This window comes from Neovison vison, chromosome X (genome assembly GCF_020171115.1).
Source record: "Neovison vison isolate M4711 chromosome X, ASM_NN_V1, whole genome shotgun sequence".
In the NCBI taxonomy this organism is placed as follows: domain Eukaryota; kingdom Metazoa; phylum Chordata; class Mammalia; order Carnivora; family Mustelidae; genus Neogale; species Neogale vison.
The window spans coordinates 71,202,290-71,215,633 of record NC_058105.1 but is presented as its reverse complement, the minus strand read 5'-3'; the positions used below and the strand labels follow the sequence as shown (position 1 = coordinate 71,215,633).

At 36.7% G+C, this 13,344-nt stretch overlaps 1 protein-coding gene across 1 annotated transcript in view; it reads right to left on the bottom strand.

Annotated features, from left to right (window-relative positions):
* Positions 1-13,344, bottom strand: part of TEX11 (testis expressed 11) — a 335,773-nt gene that overhangs the window by 234,579 nt on the left and 87,850 nt on the right. The window contains exons 9-10 of the mRNA XM_044234723.1: positions 5,463-5,517; positions 2,132-2,227 (exon numbers count right to left, since the gene is read on the bottom strand). Of these exons, the coding sequence (XP_044090658.1) occupies positions 2,132-2,227; positions 5,463-5,517 (151 nt within the window). The remainder of the gene's footprint in view (positions 1-2,131; positions 2,228-5,462; positions 5,518-13,344) is intronic.

The following is a 13,344-nucleotide window of genomic DNA, read 5'->3' as shown; positions in this document are numbered from 1 at the left end:
CAAGGATGTGGAGAAAGGGGAACCCTCATGCACTGTTGGTGGGAATGCAAACTTGTGTAGCCACTCTGGAAAGCAGTATGGAAGTTCCTCAAAATGTTAAAACTAGAACTACCTTGGGATCCAGGAACTGCACTACTGGGTATTTACCCAAAGAATAGAAAATACTAATTTGAAGGGATATATGCACCCTTATGTTTAACAGCATTACTTACCATACCCCAGATATTGAAATAGACCAAGTGTCCATTGATTGATGTATGGATAAAGAAGATGTGGTATACACACAGACACACACAGACACACGCACACACACACACAATGGAGTATTACTCAGCCATACAGAAGAATGAAAACTTGCCATTTATAATGAAGTGGATAGAGCTACAGAGTATTATGCTAAGTTACAGAAAGAGAAATAACATGATTTCACTAATACGTGGAATTTAAGAAAGAATACAAATGAGCAGAAGGGTAAAAAGAGGGGGAAACTAAGAAAGAGACTCTTAAATATAGAGAACAAACTGATGGTTACCAAGAGAGAGGTGGTTGGGGAGATGGGTTAAATAGGTGATAGGGACTAAGGAGTATTAATTGTGATGAGCACCAGCTGTTGTAGAGAAGTGTTGAATCACTGAATCACATTATATGCTTGAAACTAATATTACACTGTATGCTGACTGGAATTTAAATTAAAACTGAAAAAAATATTAGTATAATTATTTGCCTTATTAATAAGTAAAATACATTGATCCTAAATGAATCTTTTTATTTTTTATTTAAAGATTTATTATTTGGGGGGCACCTAGGTGGCTTGGTCATTAAGCGTCTGCCTTCGGCTCAGGCCAAAATCTCAGGATCCTGGAACTGAGCCCTGCATCAGTCTCCCTACTCAGCGGGAGGCCTGCTTGTGTTCCCTCCCTTGCTGTGTCTCTGTCTGTCCAATAAATACCCAGTGAGGGGGCTCAAACTCACAATCTCAAGTCCAATAGTCACAGCTCTACCCACTGAGCCAGCCAGACACTCCTAAACCTTTTAAATGGTTATCACCCTGACTATTAATATTCTTTGTCCAGGAGGGCGGAGGCATATATATGTGAATGTATGTATGAACATGAGCTGAAAGTGAACCACTAATGTTTTCTATTTGTTTATTTATTTATTTGTTTATTGATCGATTTTTTTTTTAAGTAGGCTCCATAGGGTGAAGTTCAATGCAGAGCTTGAACTCAGGGCCCTGAGATGAAGACCTAAGCTGAGATCAACTGTTGGACACTTAACCAACTGAACCACCCAGGTCCCCCTGCTAATGCTTTTTAAACAAAATCCCATTATATGTCTCTTTTATCACTATTTACTTCTTTATCCTAAAATCTAATAGCTGAGAGAACACTTTCCATTTCATGCAAAGGACAATTAAAAAAAAATCTGTTGTTGAGGTACATTTCATTTTTTCCTTTCTGTGCAGTAGAACAGATCAAAACAATCTGGGGCTTAAAAGAAACCCCAAGGATATTTGTTTGTTTTATTGAAGTATAATTAACACAGTGTTATATTAGTTTTATATGTACAACATAGTGATTCCACAATTCTATACATACTCGGGAGTCATCACAATAAGTATAGTCATCATCTTTCACCAAAGGACATTTTTACAATCTTACTGATTATAAATCAACCTATATTCTCTATGCTGTATTTTTCACCTCCATGACTGTTACTGTAAGTTTGTACTTCTTGAACCCTTTTATTTCATCTATCTCCTTACCTACCACCCCTCTGGCAACCACCTGAAAAAAAAATATTAAGGGCTCTTAATGTGAGAGAGAAAAGCATTTTTGTTTTATCTGGTATCTTCCATGAATTACCACTAAATCAAAGCAACTTAATTATACTTTATTTTTTACTAAGTATAAATAATACCACCATTTTCCTTTTTACCTCTAATTTTCCATTATAATGTGATATGCAAATTATAAAAAAATAAAGAGCAAATAATTAAGTACAAGAAGCAGGAATACTAAAAAAAAAAAAGAAGCAGGAATACTAAAGCAAATGTCTAAACTAGATTTCTAAATGTGAATCGAAGCTCTAAAAAAGTTCATTAATATGCAAAAGTAGAAACCACTCATACCTTATTTGCTAGGTTTATAGCACTGAGAGCCTTATCATAATATTCTCTGTCATCCCAATCCAAATAAGCAGTGGCTAGTAACCGCAGAACTTTAGCCTATAATTAAAAATAGAAAAAAGCACTCAGGTGAGAGTTAAATTGCAGTGCAACAGTTGACTAGCGCTTACACAGTGACAGGCATCTTCTTGAACTTGTCACTTTTATGAAATAGCATTTCCTTAGGTAACCACAGTCTTGGGATATGTCTCATCATTATGCTGCCTATACCAAATACTGTCTAAGAATTTTATAATAGTTTGAATACAACTGTGTTAATATAATTATTTTTGTGTTAATATAATTATTTTCTAACAGTGTTTGAGCATTAAACTTCTTTATTATCCTCACTCTACAAATAAAGGAAACAAACAGCACTATTTAATTTAATCATCTTACCACCTATTGTATAGGCAGCATTACATTAGGCCTCCAACAAGAAAAATAAATAGAAATACATAATTCTTTTCTCAAAGACTTTACAGCCTAGTTGAGATTAACCAATTAGACTAAGAACATATATACCATCATTTTAGTAAGAACAGGTATGCTTTCCTATAGAGAAGGTTTCTGACTTAATATGTATTGCTGAATTAAGTCTGTTTCTCCAGTCAAGTTTAAATTGGTAAGGAAAGTAACTCTAGGCAGCACTGATATATTTAACTACAGATTTGGATTTTGAAAGAAAGAGCTGTATTTCAATGAAAAATCTGCCCTAAATATAATGAAAGTAGGAACAGGCAAAGATAATCTTAACATATTAGAGCTCTGTAAATCTAGAGAAATGATACTTAGGGTGTCCTGTATCAGAGTTTTTTTAATTCAAAAACTAAGATGGATCAAATAAGATGTATATAATATACTTAATATCATTACTATTATTATGCAACAACTCTCAACTTAGAAACTTCCTCGGGGGGCTTCTTTGGAGTAAATATGGCATCTCTGAGAAAAACTAACTATTTTGTAATAGTAAAAGGGTCAAATAGTCAGAAAGATGTAACAAAATGAATGAATCTCAAAACCAATATGTTAAGCAAAAGAAGCCACACACAAAACAGTAGATACTATATGATTCCATTTACAAAAAGTTCAAGAAAAACTTAAAATAATCTATAGCCACAGAAGTCAGAATAGTGGTTTTATCTTGCGGGTATAAAGGCAATCAACCAGAAAGGGCCAAGGGAACTTTTGAGGATCATGGAAATTTCTGTATCTTGATCTACATGGTTGTTACAAGACTACCTAGATATATTAAAATTCATCAGGCTGTACACTTAAGATTTATGAAATTTAGTGTATATAAATTATACCTCAATAAAGTACTGCTAACATGAAAGAGAAACTACTTTATAAACTTCATAATCTTACCTCTCCATAGTTCACAATATGAATATTACATTTTAATCCCACAGTTAACTCCTGTAGTCTTCCATCCTTACTTTCTCCTCTAGAAATCCCCTCAACTTGATTCCTTGCCTGGTATCCCCTTTTCCCTTTGTTTTCACTGTAGAGATCCCATCTACTTTTCAAGGCCTTCCTACCAGAAGAAACTTACTTCTACCTACCTACCTATCCAACCTACCAACTTCTCTAGCCAACCTTGACATTCCCCTTTACTGTACCACACAGTTTATCAGTGCTTCCTCCCAAATTGTTTCACTTATACTAGTTTTTAAAATCTATTTTCGAAACTTTAAATGAAGTATACAATACATACAAAAAAGCTCAAAAATCCCAAGAGCACAGCTTTGAATTTTCACAAAGTGAACACATGTAGGTTAACAACACAGATATCAGAAATAGAGCATTAAAAGCAAAAGGTTCATCTCAAGACTCTCTTCAGACACTATTCCAAACAAGTGTAACCAATTACTGGTCTTCCAACACCATGTATATTAGCTCTACCTGCTTTTGGCATTTTTATTTATTAGAGTCATACAGTATGCACTAATTTATAAATCATTTTGTTTACTCAACATTATATGTGAGAACATCCATATTGTTACAATTACTGTAGCTCTTTTATTATTCTCATTCCCCCATGCCATGATGTGACACTATAATGATGTTTTTATCATTTTTAATTGTGTTAAAATACACATAAAATTGACTCTTAGTCATTTTTAAGTATATGGTTCAGTAGTATTAAGTATATTCACACTGTTATGCAACCATTACCATCACCTATCTCCAGAGCTCTTACTAATCTTCCAAATTTGAAATTCTGTGCCCACTAAACAATAGCTCTCCCAATGTTCTCCTCCCTCCAAACTCCTGCAACCACCAGTTTATCTTATGTCTCTATAAATTTGACTACTCAAGGGACGCCTGGGTGGCTCAGTTGGTTAAGCGACTGCCTTCAGCTCAGGTCATGATTCCAGCGTCCTGGGATCAAGTCCCACATCAGGCTCCTTGCTCCGCAGGGAGCCTGCTTCTCCCTCTGACTCTGCCTGCCACTCTGTCTGCCTGTGCTCACTCTCGCTCTCTCTCTGACAAATAAATAAAATCTTTAAAAAAAAATCTGACTACCCAAGATACCTCATTTAAGTGGAATCATACAGTATTTATCTTTTTGTGAATGGATTATTTCACTTAGAATAATATCCTCAAGGTTAGAAATACTAAACCCTAGACTACTGTACCCTATACTGTAGAATGTGCCAGAATTTCCTTCTGTTTCAAGGCTCAATAATATTCCATTATATTCACTTGTATTAGTTTTATCCTTCAAACATAAGCTTTTTAAGGGTAGAAGTCCTGCTTTACACTTCTCTGTTATTCCCCATCTATCACATTGCTATATATATATATATATATAGGTATTCAGTTATATTTTGATAGAGATACTGTAAAGGTAAGAAGAAAAAAAGGTTATTCAAACAAAATTCCATTTTGCTATGACATATACTTAATTACTTTTACATCAGATTTATTTCCTAATCTAATCAAACTTGATTAAATATTAAAATGAACTTCTATACCAAGCACACACTGTATATGGTTGTTAGGGAAAAAACTAAAGATTTTAACATGCAATAATAAAATCTAAAATTTACATAACTAAACACTGTTCCAAAAATTTCCATATATTAACTCTTGGGTACAACACTCTACCTGCATGGTAGATTATACTAGTATATCAATTTTATAGAAACTAATGTACTGAGCTATTAATGATGTGTCCAAAGAATAATTTTACTCACAAAGTGGGGACAGACTATTATAGTTTAATAACAATAACATAAAATACATTTCTTCAACCTACTTCTACAATATTTAACATGATCCTTACCAGCATTTCTGGCCCAACAGAATTCTTATCCATCTTCCCAATATCATAGCTTTGGCTATCATTAAAAAAGGAAAAAGAATAGATATTCATTTCAAATTTTATTTTTAAGATTATGTATCACTAAGAAGACATGGTATAATTATACTTTATTCCAACTGTTCTGATTTGCACTATAACAGATTATTAGCCAATTAATACATGAATATCAATTATATAAAGCAATTTTTTTAAATGGTAGAAAACTAAATTCTTCTGGATGTAGAGCCAACAAATTAACACTATGTTATTACTCTTTTCCAGTTGGATATATACAGTATATAGTGCTTTATGTATAAATATATACTATATTCTATATATATTTATTCTGCATTTAAAGCTAGTTTACATGTATATATGAGCTCTTACTCAATGAGCACATTTTAAAGTCTAAGAAATATGAATGTATTTTAAAAATAAAACAAATACAGGAGTTTTCACAGAAACAAACACTTTAGCAATATTTATTAAGCTTCACAACACCCTTGTGAGGCACTATTAGTTTCATTTTGCAGCTGAATGAACCAATTTAGCAGTTAAGTGATTTCTAATATTTCCTAGATTGGTACTGAAAATGAGAGTGAGGGGTTGGGGAGTAGAGAAATTTAATTTTCAGTCCTTGCTTTAATTAGCAAGCCATATTATCCATGGGACATTCTGATAACCACAAATAGTATATTAACATGAGCCTCAGGGTTTCAAAACCTAAAACCTAAAAAGCAAAACAATGATTATTCACCATAAAATTGGTATTCCAAGAAAAGATGTCAATAAAATTTTGGCAAACAGAACTAAATTGATGACATTACTTTGAAATATTACTTTTCAAAAACTCTAAAAGACTCAGAATTACCAAATGAGTTTCCAGATCACTAACAAGGATATAACACTGGCCTAGTGATTCTAAGCCCTATCTCACAGAGGTCTCCTTTGGTATATCAAACATACTTCCAGTTTTTAAAATAACCAATAAGGATGAAATTTCTGCAATGATGGTATAAGGAGCTCTTGGATACTCTCCCCAGTGAAACAACCATTTGCCTGGAAAAATCATTAAAACAAAACAACCAGTTAGAGTCTTTGGAAATTTTCCCAAGGGCATATGGCAAATGGAAAAACATTTATTAAAACAACAACAACAACAACTAAATCTCAGTAAGAACAGTGAGAGTCTGTAGCATTTGAGTCCCAATCTGCTCCTATCCACACCAGCTCCCTGTGATGAAAACTACTCCAGATGGGTGCTGTCAAGAAGCCAGTAATTTCCTTTTGATCCAGCTCCTAAACTCTTAGGCTATGGTTTCACCTAGCAGTCAGGCTCCCAGCCTCTCTTATTCTCCCCAGGCCTGTGCTATGGAAGTGCTATTCTGGGGTCTTCCTTTCCCCACCCAGTTCTCACTCTTATGGTAAAAGCTCTACCTTGGGTGTGACAGGTCAAGAATACTGGGACCCTGATGATCTTCACCCAGATTGTCTCATTATGCAGAGGTTCCATGCTAGGAGGGCATGCTAAGAAGACCAGAGGCTACCAATCTCCCCCAACAACCACTCTTACACCAAGAGAAGCAAGCCATGCTCTTGCTACCAACTCCAGTAGTGTGGCACAAGGGTTCTCTCCAGAGGGGAGAAATAGGCAGGAAAGAAAACAGAGCTCAGCGTCTCTGCCTGAAAGGACTGGCTTATTTGGAATGGAGCAAGAAGTTCTTAAGGGCATTGTGAAAAACAAGGGAGATCTTGGTGGTGAGCAATTAAGAGGGGGTTGGTAACTCTGTGATAACAATATCAACAAGTAAAATAGCAGACCAGCAAGAATTTTAACAGAACCAGGGAGAGGCAGCCAAGAAGAATAATCCAGGAGGTCACACTCACCCCTGGAAATACAGAAGGCTATGCATGTTTGCTAGGCTGCACCCACCCAGGAGGGATCAGAAGGAGATGCAGAGCAGACTAGAAAGCATTCCTCAAAGCACAAACACATACATCAGCAAAGAATCCAGAGACAAAGTGACTCAAAGGGCTTAAGAAGAGCCTCTTACCAAACACTGAAAATGTAGCTACTCTGATCCAAGGTCATGGTAAGAAAGCCAAGCTTAAAAATCAAATCAGACTTCCAGTTTTCAGTTCTACACGTAAGGAATTTGGGAAGTCAATGCTTCATTCTAACAAGTAAAAGGCTGAAAAGACTAAAAAATCAACAACTGCCCTTGGATCCATAAGAGAGGAGAGGACAAAGGGCAAACTACTGCCCCCTCTCCTTGGAGAGATGGACAGGCAAAATACAAGGAACTGTGGCTTATCACGGGGGGGGGGGGGGACACCTCATCAGCGGAAACTGCCAAGGGAACCAGTGCAGAGGAAGGAAGTTACGAAGTGTAGTTGACAGGTTGCCGGAGGCTCATTGTGAATAAGTCTGAAAATTTAAAAATCTAGGAAAACATAGTCTTAGAGGCATACCCACCATATTGTCAGATTTATCTCCAAAAGCTCTAGATTCCCACAGTAAATATCAGAGAAAAACCTCTTGGGCTTGGTCAAGAATTAATGATAAGGAATGAATCTGTTCTTTACAAGGCCTGCCTTCAAGGGAAACTAGTTAAAGACAGCCTACCTCCTGGGGTATAATCAGAGCCCAATTTACCTGGGGAAGAGAAATACTAAACCCTAGACTACTGTACCCATGATACAGCACCTAAGGGTGGAGAAAAAACCTGAGAAACACTTGTGAAGTTCACAATTCAAAGGCGTACACTCACCAAAAGACTAAGAACTAAATGTAAGACTAAAGAACTTGTACCCACTCTCAACACCTAACCACTGTATTATTAAAGGCCTATTTACAGGGATGCCTGGGTGGCTCAGTTGGTTAAGCAGCTGCCTTCGGCTCAGGTCATGATCCCAGGGTCCTGGGATAGAGTCCCACATCAGGCTCCTTGCTCAGCGGGAGCCTGCTTCTCCCTCTGCCTCTGTCTGCCTCTTTGTCTGCCTGTGCTCGCTTTCTCTCCCTCTGTCTCTGACAAATAAATAAATAAAATCTTTAAAAAAAAAAAAGGCCTATTTACAGCAGTTCCTTTTACCCAGTACAACAGGTCAGGCTATCAAGAAAACATTACAAGGTATACGAAAAGGCAAAAAAAACACAATTTGAAGAGACAGAGAAAGGACTGGAATCAGTTATGGCAAGGATATTAAAATTATCAGTTCAAGGAACTGAAAATAAGACACACAGGCAATGTAAGCAGAGAGATGGAAATCCTAAGAAATAACCTAAAAGAAATGCTTGAAATAAAAAAGACTGAAAATAACATGAAGAATGTCTTTGATGGGCTTTTTAATAAACTGGACATAGTTGAGGAAACAATCTATGAGTAGAGGATATAGCAGCAGAATCCTGAAAAACAGGAAAGCAAAGAGAAGAAAGACTGAAAAAAAAACCAGAGCAGAATATCCAAGGATTATGGGACACCTACCAAAGGTATAACGTGAGTATAATGGGAATACAAGAAGGAGAAAAAACAAAGAAACACAAGAAATATTTGAAACAATAATGACAGAATTCCCACAAATTAATGTCTGATACCAAACCACAAATCCAGGAATCTCAGAGAATACCAAGCAGTATGAATACCAAAAACATTACAACTACACATACCAAATTACAGAAAAACAAAGATAAAGTCCTGAAACAAGCTAGAGGAAAAAAACACCTTATCTATAAAAGTACAAAAATAAGAGTTACACCCAACTTCTCAGAAACCATGAATATTTAAAGTGTTGAGAGAAAAATACCACCAACCTAGAATTCTGAACCCTAAGAAAATATCATTCAAAAGTAAAGGAAAAATAAAGATTTTCTCAGATAAACAAAAACTGAGGGAATTTGTTGCTGGAAGACTGGCCTTGTAAGAAATGTTAACGGAAGTTCTTTATACAGAAGGGAAAGAATATAGGTCAGAAATTTGGCTCTACATACATTAAGGAAAAGCATCAAAGAAGGAATAAGTGAAAGTAAAATGACTTTTATTTTTCTTACTCTTAATTGATCTAACAGAAAATAATTTATCTGAAATAATAGCAACAATGTATTCAATTATACAGGCTTATTTATATAGATTATGTATATATGTGCTTAGAATAAAGTAAAACAAATAAATGACAGCAATGATACAAATACATGGGAGGAATTCTGAAGAATTCTGACCAAGTATTCACACTACCCATAAAGTGAACTTGGAATAACTGTAAATATACACTGTAAACTCCGGGGCAGTCACTAAAACAGTTAAGAAAAAAAAAAGTGGGATGCCTGGCTCGCTCAGTTTTTCTTTTTAAGATTTAGTCATTTTGGGGCACCTGGGTGGCTCAGTCATTACGCGTCTGCCTTCTGCTCAAGTCATGATCCCAGCATCCTGGGATCGAGCCCCAACATAGGAGGGAGGGTCCCTGCTCTGCGGGGAGTCTGCTTCTCCTTCTCCCTCTGCTTGTGTTCCCTCTGTCAGATAAATAAATAAAATCTTCAAAAAAAAGATTTATTTATTTTGAGAGAAAGCATGCTAGCAGGGGGAGGGGCAGAGGGAGAGGAAGAGACAGAACCTCAAGCAGACTCCCCCACTGAGCAAGGAACCAACTCAGGCTTGATGTCACAATCCTGAGATCAAGACGTGAGCTGAAATCAAGAGTCCAATCCTTAACTGACTAGCCCACCCAAGCACCCCCATGCAACTCTTGATCTAAGGGCTCTGAGTTTCAGCCCCATACTGGGTGTAGAGATTACTTTAAAATAAAATCTTTTTAAAAAGTATTATAGGGGTGCCTGGGGTGGCTCAGTCCATTAAGTGTCCAACTCTTTATCTTGGCAACTCTTGATCATGATCTCAAGGTCTTGAGAGCAAGCCCAGCCTTGGGCTCCATGCTATGCATGGAGTCTACCAGAGATCTTCTTTCTCCTTCTCCCTCTGCCCCTCCTCTCCCCACTCCTCTCTCTCACTCTCAAAATAAATAAAATCTATTTTAAAGAGAGGTATAACCTCTATGTTAAGAAAGGAAAGGAAAATGGAATCATAAAATACTCAACTAAAACCACAAAAAGTCCTCTCCCTCTCTGACAAATAAAATCTTTAAAAAAAAGTAAATAAAAAAAAAAAAGTAAATAAAGCCATAAAAGTCTGAAAAGGAATGGAAGACAGCAGGAAAATAAAACAAGGGCAACAAACAGAAAACATTAATGAATATGGTAGATATTAATCCAACTATATCATCATCACCTTGAATTTCAATTGGTCTAAATACACCAATTAAAAGACAGAGACTGTCCTGCAATGACATGGATAGAACTAGAGGATATTATGCTAAACAAATTAAGTTAATCAAAAAGGACAATTATATGATCTCACTCATATGTGGAATTTAAGAAACAAAACGGGATCATAAGGGAAGGGAGGGGAAAATAAAAAGAGGAAATCAGACAGGGAGACAAACCGTAAGACTCTCAATCATAAGAAACATACTAAGGGTTGCTAGAGGGAGGAGTATGGGGATGGGGTAACTGGGTGATGGACATTAAGGAGGGCATGTGATGTAATGAGCACTGGGTATTATATAAGACTGATGGATCACTGAACTCTACCTCTGAAACTAATAATATGCTGTATGTTAACTAATTGAATTTAAATATGGGTGCCTGGGTAGCTCAGTCAGTTAAGTCATCTGCCTTCATCTCAGGTCATGATCCCAGGGACCCGAGATGGACCCCCACGGTGGACTCCTTGCTCAGTGGGGAGCCTGCTTCTTCCTCTCCCTCTGCCACTCCCCCTGCTAGTGCTCTCTGGCTCTATCTCTCTGTCAAATAAATAAATAAAATCTCTTTATACACATATACCCCAACTGTATGTTTTCCATAAGAAATCCACTTTATTTTTTTTTTTAAGATTTTATTTTATTTATTTGAGAGAGAGAGACAGTGAGAGAGAGCATGAGCGAGGAGAAGGTCAGAGGGAGAAGCAGACTCCCCATGGAGCTGGGAGCCTGATGTGGGACTCGATCCCGGGACTCCAGGATCACGCCCTGAGCCGGAGGCAGTCGTTTAACCAACTGCGCCACCCAGGCGTCCCAGAAATCCACTTTAAATATAAAGATACACAGAGATTAAAAGTAAATAGATGAAGAAAAATATACCATGCTAATGCTATCCAAAGAAAGCAGGAGTAGGTATATTAATTTCAGACAGCAGCATTCAGAGTAAGGAAAAATATTAAAGATAAAGAAGAACATAACATAATGATAAAAGGGTCAAATCTCTAGGAAGACATAACAATTCCTATGAGGCAAAAACTGATAGAACAGCAAGGAAAAATAGATGACTCTACTATCATTGTTGGATATTTCAACACTCCCTCCCTCTCAGAAACAGAGAAGGCAAAAAGTCAGTAAGGGGCGCCTGGGTGGCTCAGTGGGTTAAGCTGCTGCCTTCGGCTCAGGTCATGGTCTCAGGGTCCTGGGATCGAGTCCTGCATCGGGCTTTCTGCTCAGCAGGGAGCCTGCTTCTCTCTCTCTCTCTGCCTGCCTCTCCGACTACTTGTGATTGCTCTCTGTCAAATAAATAAATAAAATCTTTAAAAAAAAAAGTCAGTAAGAACATAGCTGAACTCAACAACTGGATATAAAAGACATCTATAGACTACTATAATACAACAACAGCAGAATACACATTCTTATCAAACTCATATGGAATATTCACCAAGCTAAACCACATTCTAGGCCATAAAACACACTTTAACAAATTTAGAAGTATAAAAATCACAGAATGTCTGCTCTCAGACCTCAGAATTAAATAGAAGTAAATAGAAAGATAACTGAAAAATCCCAAACTATGTGGAGATCAAACAATACTACTCTATAAATAACTCTATAAATAACACATAGATCAAAGGAGAAATCTCAAAATAAGTTCAAAAATATCTTGAACTAAATGAAAATGAACACACAACTTATCAAAATGTTTGAGATGCAGCAAAAGCAGTGCTTAGACAAAAATTTGTGTCATTGAAATATATCAGAAAAGAAAAAAATCTAAAATCAATAATCTAAGTTTCCACCTTAAGTAACTAGAAAGAGACAAGCAAATTAAATCCAAGAAAGCAGAATGAAAAAAATAAGAAAAATTAGAGCAGAAATCATAAAATTAAAACAAGAAATCAAAAGAGATCAACAGAGAAAAATCAAGGGACGCCTGGGAGACTCAGTGTGTGACGCTGTGGACTCTTTATTTCGGTTCAGGTCATGATCTCAGGATCCTGGGATTGGCCTGAGTTGGGCTCTGTGCTCAGGAGGGAGTCTGCTTCTCTCCCTCTCCCTGTGCCCTTTCCTCCACTCCCATGATCATGAATGCATGCTCTCTCAAAGAAGTAAATCTTAAAAAAAAATAGAGAAAATCAATGAAACCAACCACTAGGCTAAGAAAAAAAGAGAGGACACAAACTATTAATTTCAGAAATAAAAGAAGGGACATCACAACAGATACCATGAAAATCTAAAGGGTAATAAAGAAATACTATAATTAACTCTATGCCCACAAATTTGATAAACTAGATTAAATGGACCAATTACTTGAAAAATACAAACAGCCAAAACTCACACACACAAAAATCTAGTCTAGGGCACCTGGGTGGCTCAGTCTTTAAGCATCTGCCTTCAGCTCAGGTCATGACCCCAGGGTCCTGGGATTGAACCCCACATCAGGCTCCCTGCTCAGCAGGAAGCCTGCTTCTCCCTCTTCCACTCCCACTCTCCCTGCTTGTGTTCCCTCTCTCACTGTGTCTCTGTCAAATAAATAAAATCTTCCCAAAAAAAT